Source organism: Mastigoproctus giganteus, chromosome 2, assembly GCF_048544385.1.
Source record: "Mastigoproctus giganteus isolate SK-2022 chromosome 2, ASM4854438v1, whole genome shotgun sequence".
In the NCBI taxonomy this organism is placed as follows: domain Eukaryota; kingdom Metazoa; phylum Arthropoda; class Arachnida; order Uropygi; family Thelyphonidae; genus Mastigoproctus; species Mastigoproctus giganteus.
The window spans coordinates 143,996,897-144,009,682 of NC_143576.1; the positions used below are offsets into that span (position 1 = coordinate 143,996,897).

Consider the following 12,786-nt stretch of genomic DNA (forward strand, 5'->3'; position numbering starts at 1 on the left):
GCAAAATAGCGAAGGTAAAGAAAGCCAACACGAGAACGACGAGAAGCGTTGAATAACTTACGCGGAAAATTAGTTTCCCAATACGGCACTCTCACTGCTCGCTCAGTAAACAGATGGTAGGCGTTATTGGTCTGGAGCAAAGGCGAGAACGATATACTGATTGACAGGTAGGCGTGGCAAACTGTGCTGATTGGTGCATGAACACAACACAACACACGATAACATCGGTTTAGTATCACTTTAGTAGCATTCAAAAGCACTAATGGTAACTTGCCCTAATGAACTCTTTCCATAATGGTGAAAAAAAGGTCAGGTTACCTCCACTCGAGTCCCATGGGAGCTTGAACCCCTCCTGAAGTGGAGGGGTAACCTTTTTTCGTTAGAATCATGGGTGGACTAGCACATAAATTGTTTATTAACAAAATAAATTTTTTTTACTGTACTTTTATTTTTCAAGACACTCGTGCGGATACACACGTATCATAACGTCAATCAACACCTCAAAAGCTATTCACTACATATATATATATATATATATATAAAGAATCTTTCTTTTTCTATTATTTCCTAACGTAACGTTTAAGGTTACGTCATGAAATATAAGGAAACCTTTTCTATTATTTCCTAACCTACCATTTAAAGTCAGGTTACGAAATATAACAAAAAATAAAGAAACCTTTTCCCTTTTTCATAACCAAACCTAAATCAACAATATAGTAAAAACACTCATGAACTCCAAAAATCTGCTTTTAAAATAATGAGAGAAAAACATAATGAAGAATGTAAAAATGAACAGAACAAAACTTTTATTAATTTTGTTTTCATCAAAAAATCAACCAACGTTTTATTTTCCTTATAAATTTCTTCCATCTTTAAAAGATTCATCGCTACTATTACCTGTTTACTGTTCATCGCAATACTATTATGCACCATTCTTTACTCATAAATTTACATCATAATGCCAACCAATGACTACACAGTAGCTTGTTTGTCACGCCCACCACCAATCATTTCATCGTTTGCCACATCTACCTGTCAATCAATATATCCTTCTCGGTTTCGGCTCCAGACCGATAACACCTACTGTCTGTTTACCGAGCGAACAGCGCTAGAGTCCGGTGTCAGGAAACTAATTTTCTGCGTAAGTTATCCGACATTTCTCGTCATTCTCGTGTTGGCTTTCTTTACCTTAGCCCACGAAATATATGCTTTTTAGTATTTACAGTTCGTTGAAATCTCTCTCTAAAATAGCATTTACTCATAATGGTTTTGGTGTACCTGTTTCTTTATCTCTCCATAGCAGTAAATCTTATGGTTTGTATGCAAACAATAGCTTTGGAATTCTTATTAACCCTACCATAAATTAAAATCTTATCAGTTAATTCGGTAAAAGTAAACAGATTTATAGTGTTTCCCATAAGTTGAAGAAATTTTGCACCATATATTCTTTTTGAATGTATGTACTTAATTTTAAAATACATAATTTTAATGTGCTTAATTTTAAAGTACATACATTCAAAAAGATTACTCTCATTATTCCAATTTATCCACCAAGTAATTACCTAAAGTTAACCTAGCAAAACTGGTATAGAAATTACAGAAACAGGTATGTATAATACATTCCTCTAGTATGGCTATATGTCTGCTCAAAGCCCCTGAGGAAGTAGCAGAGGTATGACCATGAGGGAGAATGTTAATTTTCACTAACTTTGGCTAATTTTCTTCAATTTCTCCAGCTTTCTCTAATCTTCTTTAAATTTACATTAATTTGTTCTTTTTATATGTATCTATGTTATATATTTATATACAGTGAAACTTCTAATGGACACTTCTCTATAACGGACATCTCTCTACAATGGACATTTTCAAATTCCCCAACTCTCCTCTATTGGTTTTAACGTGTTTTCAGCTTCTGTCTAGTAGACATTCTCTGTAACGGACGCGGACAGGCAATCTGCACTGTTTCATTTAGATTAGCACTTAATTTGATCTTCCCATAACGGACGTCGGGCGAGCTCACGGCCCTTTTTCTAGGAACTTTTCTTCCACATATTGCCTCAATTGTGTGTTTATTTTCTATTTCCGATTCTCTGGATTTTGATTTTATCAAGGTTTACGTCGCAGTTCGAAACCCTTTTTCAAGAATTTTAAGGCACAGGTAAAACTTGTGATGAATTCGGTGTGTGCAAGGGGGGGGGGAATTTTGTCGGCCTTTCGTCTTTTGAGTTTGAGTTTTCAGTTTTGTTCAGTGTTGTGTGAAGTGCACAATGTCTTCTCGTAAACATTTAACTTTAAAAGATAAAGTCAAACTCATTAATGCGTATGATCGGCAAAAAAAATGGTGTTCACAATCTCGCTGCAAAATTCAAAATTGGGAAGACACAGGTAAGCAACATCCTAAAGAAAAAAAAATGAACTGCTCAAACAATTTTGGCAACACGGAAATGATCAGATTCAAAAATCATTCTCGAAAACTGTTGGACTTCAAATTGACAATGTTACGTAAGAGTGGTTTTGTCGCGCAAGTGCTAAAAAAATTCCCATTAATGGGCCTATTATTAGGGAAAAGGCTTTGGAGGTTGCGAAATCTATGGAAGTAAATGAGATCAAAGCTTCTGCGGGATGGCTAGACAAGTTCAAAACTTGCCATAAAATTTCTTGGAAAACCGTAAGTGGGGTTGATACTGGGGTTGTAACAGAGTGGACCGTCAAATTGGAAGATCTATGTCGTGATTTTGAAGCTAAGGATATTTACAACTGTGACGAAACAGGGTTGTTTTTTAAAGCTCTTCCTGAAAAAACAATGAGTCTAAAAAACAAAAAGTGCCAGGGCGGAAAAATTTCTAAGGAACGCTTGACTGTACTATTGTGTACAAATATGCTGGGAGACTTTGAACAACCTCTTGTTATAGGAAAACCACAAAATCCTCGTTGTTTCAAGGGCATAAAGTTGAATCTTTTGAATGTTGACTGGAAGTCTAATAAAAAAGCGTGGATGACACGAGATATGAGTGAATGGATAAGTCACTTTAACCAAAACATGATTCGTCAAAACGGAAAAATTATTCTTTTCATGGATAATGCTGCATCTCACCTGCACATTGAATTGTCCAACATTCAAATCGTTTTTCTGCCACCAAACACAACTGCAGAGTGTCAGCCCTTGGATCAAGGGATAATAAAAAATTTTAAACTTCACTACAGAAAACATGTTTATTTTAAGACATCTCATTGCAAACATGAACGATGTAACATGTGCGAGTGACCTTGCAAAGAAAATCAGCATCCTAGATGTGATTCAGTGGATTTCCTCTTCAGTAAACGCAATTAGAAAACAAACTGTCGTGAACTGTTTTGTAAAGTCTGGCTTCTCAAACGCCTCTCAAAATTGAAGTTGTGAACAGCAATGTGGAGCAACAAGAAGAACAAGAACTTCAACATCTATTGATAATGTACGATACTTCAGCTACAAGTGACCCTGGCTGAAAAGATATAGACTCGAACCTCACTACAGAAGATGGTGCTCTAGATATCAACGACATTATCATCGATATTGTTCAAGAAGTACCTCATGAGGATGAAGAAATGGAAGGAGGTCATTCTGTCGAAGAACATATTAACGACGAACCACCGATGAAAATGGAAGAAGCGCTCATAGAAATCAATCATGTAAGAATGTTTTTCGCCGCTGAAGAAGATACTGAAGGATTTTCGATGGTTTCTTCACTCCAAACAAATGTTGAAAACAAAATTATCAGCCAGAAGGTGCAGAAGAAAATAAGTGATTACTGTATGTATTTTTCTTAAGATAAAGTCATAATATGCATAGCACAATTGTATGTATATTATTTACAAAAATATTGTTTAAAATCTGTATATATTTTAATTTAATTTTACATTAAACGTTTAACGATTTTTCCTTTTTTTTTTTTCTCCCTCAGACTTCTTGTTAGCGGACACTTCTCTCTAAAGGAAAAATTCTCGTTCCCCATGGCTGTCCGTTAAAGGGAAGTTTCAATGTATATGGCTATCCATACCAGGTCTAGATTTATATATAACTAGTGGGTTGGTTGGGGTCACTACAAACCCATTATTTTAATAAGTAATAATGTATAAATAAGTTAAGTACATATATAACCCATGAACATATGTCTAATTGTCACAGGACAATAGCATTAACGTAGGAGCCAATACCCTCATTTATGCTAGTTAATATTTAAATCTAAATGTCATTAGACATAATTCCAATATATCTTTTTACTGTTGTATCCTTGCATGATGAGTGAGGGTGTATCTAATAAACTGGTCACTCAATGTGCATTTCTTATGAAATATATTGTTCTTTATATATTTATTTTGTCTTCTAGGACTTGCTAACCATTCTTCTAAATATTTGGAAATGGATGATGCATCACCGAAGTGTAACTCACCTGATAAAATAATTGAAGAATTAAGTAAAAATTTAGAAGGATCTATGAAATGTAATTTGGAACAAGATAATACAACTAGTGACTTGCAAGATATATATAAAGAAACTTCTGAAACGTTTACAGAAAAATGCGATAATGAAACCGAAAAGTATTTTTCATGTACAGAGACAGAATACTCTGCAAGTTCTTCCTCTCCAGTTAAAGAAAATGACTTATTTGTTGATAGTTCAAGTGGTGCTGTAGGATATGATGATATACCTGAAGGTTTTGAAGATTCAGATTCAGAGGATGAAACCCTTGTTAAGGATGAGGAATCCAATATTATAATTGATGAAGAAATTCTAAAAGACTTAGAAAAGAGATTGACAGAAGAAGAAAAAATTGTGAGTATATAGCTAGTCTAGACATGAACTGATTTAAATGTGCTTATAATCATGTTGAGGAAGAGGAATCATACCAGAATTGTGATGGACTTTGCAGAAACTATCAGTTATTTTGTTCAGTATCCACACTTCACTCTGTTATTCATTTCTGAATTTTTGAGTAGGGTTATGGCTCCTATGTACCCTTCCCCTCTAGTTATCTATAAAAAAATGCATGTTTTTTTTTTTTCATTATTATTATTTATGAGGTCAGTTGTTCAGTTGATGTCTACTGAGTGCAACTTGAATATGTGGTCACTAATTTTATGACCATGTATTCACAGAAACTAATTCTTCATATATATTCTGAATAATTCTAATTTACCCCAGCAGTATCAGTTTACTTTCCAGTACCCATCAGATAATTACCGTTGGGAACCTTTCATAACTTTTCACTGAATTCCTAAAAAACCTTTGCAGATCCTTTCTTTCGTCTCCAAATTTATCAGTAAATTTCCTCAAAATGGTTTCTGCTGTTGACTATCTAGGAACAAAACCAAAATGATCATCAGAATATCTCTACTGCTTGTCTTACACCCCATTTTTTTTGTTCTCCAGTTGTATATAACTGACACAGCCCTTTATATTCCTTTTATTTTTATAGGTAAGAACCAAGTATCAGGGATTTTACGTTATCTTATTGAAATAACTCTGCATGCACCTTTCTACACCACCACATCATTGTGTTCTAATGCATTCCCACTTTTCATGTTGCCTGAAGCCAATCTCATTTCCTCAGAAGAAACCTGCTCACCAATTCTTGCCATCCTCAATAATATATTTTTTGAACCCTCATCACCAATCTTTGGAAGTGTTCTCCATCTATCCTTTATCCTATTCTCATTTATGAACAGAATTTGGTTTGCATTCTCAGCACCACTTGTTTTGTATCTCCATTTCTTTTTCCTACTTTATCCAATCTGTAAATGCATAAGAGCACACTCAGAGTATTTTGACATTTTTAAATCCTATCCTCTTTTCCTTAATTTACCACATCAGCTTCCTTACTCTACCAAATATTTCTGTGGAGAAAACCCTACCACTTGTGTTCTACAATTTTCTTGGCATAGAGCTATATACTTTCTAGTTTCTTTTCATTCATTGACTTTGTAGACCCAGTTCCATTTCACCTTCTGCAGGAGGAATTGCTGTTGCACTTACTTAATCTCTTTCCAGAAAAAAAAAAATAATAATAATCATCAACTGCCAATTCTTACTTTGTCTTCAAGCCTTCCATCTGATTAACAATCACCAATATTGTTTCTGATATTGTCAGCCTATTGGTAATATCATGACTAATTTTCTACTGTTATGCTCATTTTTTCATAGAACATGTCTACAGATGAGTAAGTCATAGATATTGCTTTTTAGAAACAGTTCCTTTCAGTATTTAAGCTTTTCAATCAAGTTTAGCATAAAATATTTCTAATAAAGCTTTTATCTTATGGCCAACCTTTCAATTTTGAAAATTGAGTAGACAGTTTCCTCTTTGTTTGCTCACTGCACATGATGATAGATCCTATGTCTTAATTTCTCAATTAATGCCGGAGTTCCACAGCATTAGACTTGGCCAGATTTCATCTAGATGAATTTACCTAGGTTGCAATTACAGGTAGTTCTCAACTTTACGAGTTAACTCATTCCTAGCATGCTTGTAAAGCAGGAATTTATTTCCCATAGACATAAGGTTAAATAGAGATTACATTCTCAACAATGAAATTAATTAGCTAATTAGTTTGTTTAAACAATGATTGATTTATCGAAAGAAATGAAAACTTAGCCTGTAAAATCAAGCAAATTATAATAATAAGAGTAATTATTTACGACTTACAAATGTTAAAGAATGTTTATTCTTCATCATCATTGCTAAATGCACACTCGTTGATCACTCATTATTGACTTGGCACTTGTTGGTTTGTTGCACAAGGAGTCGTCTTCTTCAGAAATGCTTCAAGAGGCATTTGTTTCTAAGATAATCTTCTCTTTTAATTATAAATTTCACGATTGCATGCATAAGCATTTTTTAATGGCACACACAAATTGCAACTAACATGATTCGCGTGGAGTGACAAGTTTATGAAGCTTAAAATAAAACGAATGAAGAGAAGATTCTGAAAATTTATTTGTTTTTTATACGATTGAAGATTTCAGCAAAAGGTAAACACATTTCACCATAATAACGTAAAAAACCACACAATTCCAGCTATCGGTATTTTCGCAAATGCAAGAAGATCGTGTTTACTACCGTGTATAATTGCTTGCAGTAACAGAAAAGCCCAATAAACTGGAAAGTGCAAATTGTTTTTATTGTTTTATGGTCGTGACCTCCAGAAATGTGCTTTAGAAAAATATCACAAAGGCGTTTAAAATTGATTCTTATAACGGAACATATGATAACGATGAAAGTGTAGTGCATTTTTAATGATTTGAATTGGTAACTAATACAGTTTACAAACCATGCTCATGACCTTTTTATGGCCTTAAGGTCATGCTCGTGACCTTAAAAATGACATTTTAGAGAGATAAATAGCTTAGTTATACAGCGAAAATTTCAACTTCCGAGATTTTGAAACAAATTACCAAAAAACAATGTGTTATTGGGTTCACATTACGATATTTTAACGATATGACAGTGTCTATGGAACTGATTAATATCGTAAAGCAGAGTACACTGTATTGTACAGCTACGCACACGGTTTGGAATGCAGTATTTACGAATGTTTAACATTCATTTTTCGCAAATTAATGTTCATATTTTTGATTTTGTTGATACTTGATACTTGAGGAAAAAAACTCATAAACCCGGGAACTCATAAAGCGAGAACTGCCTGTAATTAATTGCAGGAGAATTTGGAGAACTTTGTTTAATAAAGACTTTTTTTTTTATATTCTCATCCCTTCTGAAACATCTGTGTAAAATGCATTGAAGTTGTGATTGAACTCACAAGATGAGGTTCTGTAGTATGATTCTTGACATTTTCACTAAGGTCAATGCACCATGATTTCAGAGTATAAACTGACTTTTGTGAAATTGTTGAGGGTACATTGCATTACAGAATCCCATGAGTTCAGTACAACTTCAAGGTGCTTTCCATGCATCAGTTTTCCAAGATATGAAAATATAAACCAGAAAATCAAAGTAAAATCATTCATTCAGAATAGCTTGCCATTGCTTAAACAGAATGTTCTGCTTATACTCTGGCATGACCACACAGGTCGGAGGAGCTCACAACTAGCCATTTGACAATTAGTTGCTGTTAACTGTACGGGTCGTGAAGATTTGAAACATGTTCAACTCAAATGGTTGAATACCACATTTGCACATTGACTGCTCAACTATGTTATCACTCCCTTCCCCTACTTAATTCAATCCCACATCCAAAGGTAAACACCAATATCTCCAACCATGAGTTGTCACCATCATATTCTGTTGAAGTGCATGACTATCCTTCTGTACTGCAATTCATCACACACAGATTGGCTGAGACTGGCCAAGAGGAAGAAAGAGGTCATCCTGCCTGTGGGCCTTTCATTCCATGTAACTGTGCCCATACCATCAGATTATTTGTTTTGGTTCCTGTGTTACTGGCGGCAACGTTTTTCCTATTTTGTCCATTACAGATCATTATCCTGAGTTTTTGGATTTTTTTAGTTTTTAGAAAATAAATCAAACCACACAGGAACTGTCAAAATCTGTGCACAGATAAATAGAGAAAGCATCTGCGGGTGGACTTTTAATTATTTTTTGCCAATTTATTTTTGTGATTAACTTTTTTTTTATTAGTTTTTTTAGCTATATTATTTAATTATTTTAACCGTTTGGGCTGTCTGTTAATATTTGAAAATGATAAAATCAACACTACCTACAAAATTTCTTCACTGATGTTTCATTTTAAAAAAATTAAGAAATTAACAAGGATAAAAAAATAATAAAAAGAAATGCAAATATCACACCACACGTTTCCCTAAAACCACCTTTTCTACCAATAAAAGTACAATAAAGGCACCAAGATTATTATTATTTATTTATTTTTTTTTTTTTTTGTGATTCATACAGAACATTTTTCTGTTACTTTTGCTCCCATGGGGAAGCTTCATGATAATTAGAATGTTTTTGAATTACCATAGATTTTAGGGCCATTGGAAAATTGGAATTGGAAGAAAAGGAAAATAAGTCACTCCACAAAAGATAACATGTTATGATTCATTTTATTGAATATGTAGAAAGCTGGATCATAATAATATCTTAGCATTACATTGTGTCAAATGTATCTGAAAAGTTTGGGATATGTGACAAGCCACATTTGACTGTTTTTTGAACAGAGCATATGTCCTCTGTGTATCATTGGACAAGTATGCTCTTGAACATCGGTGGAAGTAGTAATCGAGAACAAATTCTCTGTATCCCAAATGCATTTAATACAACATACCTTTGTTTGTTTGACTTTCTAAAACAGCTGCATTACAGTACATTATTTAAAGTACTATACAGTTCATGATTTAATCATGTCTTTTTAAAGTAATGAATACAGCTGCTGTAATAAACACTTGAGAAAAGGTTGCCATAATTATTCAGTTAGCCATAAAAAAAGCAAACTTTATTCAGAAAACTTTATTCATTTCCAACACCCAGGGATGACACCATACCTCAATTTAGAAAGAAATAAATATTAATTAAAAAACTTGGTTTTTAAAAACTAATATCAATAAAGGTTTTATTTTCAAATAAAATGTATGGGATGGCAGCTCTTCTAAGTCATGATACAGTTGGAAATTAGAAATATGAATCAAAATGCTGCCCTCCCTTGTCAATAAATTAGTAAAGGCTGCCTTTCCTGGCAATCACAATTAATAAAGACCAATGGGAGATGAGTATAGAGACAGTACAGCATGGATGTCAGAATCGGTTGATGGATGACGAACTGACTATTACCATATCACAACATTCATTGCAAATTTTATTGTAATCTTAATGCAGTTAAAGTAATTCTACCAGTGCTGTGCTGTCGAGATGATTTGTGTGCTGATATGATCCAACAGTGTTACAGCTTCAGATATTTAATACATTAATAGCAAAAGTTGTATGAACTTATAGAATATGATAAATTTTGAACTTTTTTGGCAGCCAGCTAACTTATAGTATTTACCATATAGTGCAAGGAAGCCACAGGCTTTTACTGCATTGGCATAAAAAAACCAACCAAGTAGATAAGAAAACATAAATTATACGCTTTCCTTCTAACACAGGTAAGTATCCAGTTAGACCTTTGAATTTATTCAAACTGTCAGTCAGTCTCAACTACGTGCAAGGGCAACTTGTTCTAGCTATCAACAACTCGCTATGATCTAATCTAAACCTTAAGCCCTGTTACTTGAATTTATCTGGTTCTGGAATTGTTTAGAACAGTTTTTACCAATCACTCTTAGAGCCTTATAAACCTCAATCAGGACACCTCTGAGGTGCCTGGTTGCCAAGCTCTGTAGCCCACGGCGCCTCCGTAGCCAGGTGGGCAGGAGCAGCAGTGCGTAGCACATGCTTCTTGATTAGACTGGGGTTCGAGCCCATGACCACCAAATATGGAGGATGCGGAAAGGTCAGGTAATGACCACCGCATATCCCCGGAGCAATATGGCCTTAGTTGCTAATGCTCCTAAAAACCACATAACATAACATCTGTAGCCCACATAATCGGAGTCTTTCTTCATATGGTCGTCCTGTCGATCTCATTCAAATTGCCTGTCTTTGGACACCTTTCAAGAAGCTTGTCTTTTTTCAGATGAGGTCTCCATATTTGAACACAGTATTCCAAATGCGATCTTACAATCGCCTTATACAGTGCGATTATGACCACCCTATCTCTACAGGAGAATTCGATAAATCATTGATAGGATACCATGGGCTTTCCTGGCTGGCTGTTTACACTGTTCAGAAAACTTCATATCTGCTCATATTGTAACTCCCAGATCCCTTTCCTCCTCCACTGTTTTTTCAACCCCACCAAGTATATAATTTATTTGTGGGTTTCTATTCCCCAAGTGTAAGGCCTTGCATTCAGCAGCATTAAAACATAGCTGCCACTATTGTGTGTTCTATTCTGCATCTTTAGGACCAAAGTGTGTTTCCTTGCTACAGTCAAAAGTCTGCTGACTGCAGACAGAATTCATAGATAGCAAGTTGCTGAGTTTTCAAAAGCATTAAGTTAAATATTATTTAACTTAAACACAATCATATTTGGAAAACCAGTTCATCACCTAGTAATGCTGCTTGGAGAATAATTTTTTTTTTTTCCACCAAATTGAAACGAACCAATTTTGCGAAAAAAAAAAAAAAAAAAAATTCCAGTATATCTCAGTGTCAGACCATATGATAAATATTTTGCAGCTTTAGTTTGAGAACCTGTTAAATACTATTATGAAATAATTCATCCACAGGAAACGGACAAGTGCATAAGGAAGCTTGAAATATAACAAATTATTCTTGAATTTAAAATAAGTTAAAATAAATTTCCTCTTAGCAGTGCTGAATGTAAGAGGATAGTCAGCCAAATGGGGAAAAAAAAAAAAAAAAAAAAAACCTGCACTTCGGGTCTTCTTTTTGACACTTAATGGACAGTCTACAGACAGAAAAATCATAGTCAAGCTAATAACTTGAAAATATAAGTTAATAATTTGAGTTAAGCTATAATTATAAAATATACTGGCCTGTTAAATAATCTTATGGCTGTGTCCAGTGAAATTTCTGGTCCAAAGTTTGGATTTTAAAAACTTCCTGCTTTACTCCTTCTTACAGTTACTTATTCACTAGCTATTCAAAAGTTGGCAGTATGCATTTTACAAAGGTAACTTAAAACATTTTTATATTAAACAAAATAATGGGAAATTTACCATGGACATGTACTTTGCACTGTTTCAGGGTTACTGTGAGTGATGGAAAATTTCTGGCTTCAGAAAAGGGAATGTTGGAATATTTTTTTTTTTTTTTTTTACTACTTAATTAACATTTAAAGATTATTGTTTTTTGTAACTTTTGATTTCAATTTGGTAGTGTGGTTATTATTTGTATTTCATTGAATAAATTGAATTTATTTGTTACTTCGCCTTTGAAGTTGCTTAAAAGACAAAAGTCAAATTTTGCTGCTATTATCTTGTATCAATATAAGAACATTTGAATTCTATTAGCATTAGTAGTGGCACATGATGCAAGCAAAGCAGCATCGGCCAAAAAAAAAATTTCCATTTCACCTATCCACTCGCTCCAAAAGTTTGTCCAGTTTTTCCTTGAATTTATTAAGCTGTCAACTTCCACAGTGACAGATGGATTTTTGTTCCAGAAATCAACCACTCACTGGCTAAAGGCAAATTTCTGCATGTCTATTCTACCACTCTCTTTCCTTAATTTGAATTTATGCCCCCTCAAGTGCATGATCTGAGCTAGAGGAAGAATCCCATCAGCATTCCTATATCTGAAAAAATAGTTTCCTTTCACTGTCACGACTGAAAGAGCCCCTATCACTTGCCCATATTATTGGAAACAATGCAAATTTAAATGAACTATTTACCTTTCTTAAGCAGATACAAATATATGATTTTCTATGATGACAAACTGACCGAAATTTTATATTAAAACATGTCATAGGAACAGGCACATTTTGGCCCTAGTTGCCCTGGCGCCTCCGTAGCCAGGTGGGAAGGATCAGCAGTGCATAGCACATGCTTCTTTATTAGACCGGGGTTTGAGCCCGTCACTACCAAATACGGAGGATGTGGAAAGGTCAGGGAATGACCACCGCATATCCCGGAGCAATATGGCCTTAGTTGCTAATGCTCCTAAAAACCAAATAACTAACTAACCTAGTTGCCCTTATGCCCAAAAACACCAATACCAACCAACCATCAGTAATCTTGCTCAAACCATTAAAAGCCTTATATACCTC

General features: G+C 34.3%; 1 protein-coding gene across 2 annotated transcripts in view; it reads left to right on the plus strand.

Moving 5' to 3' along the window:
• Window positions 1-12,786, plus strand: part of LOC150089631 (tetratricopeptide repeat protein 1-like) — a 141,198-nt gene that overhangs the window by 47,762 nt on the left and 80,650 nt on the right. For both annotated transcript variants that reach the window (XM_090368698.1, XM_090368699.1), the window contains exon 2: window positions 4,368-4,813. In XM_090368698.1, coding sequence (XP_090224824.1) covers window positions 4,400-4,813 — 414 coding nt within the window. In that variant the 5' untranslated portion in view covers window positions 4,368-4,399. The remainder of the gene's footprint in view (window positions 1-4,367; window positions 4,814-12,786) is intronic.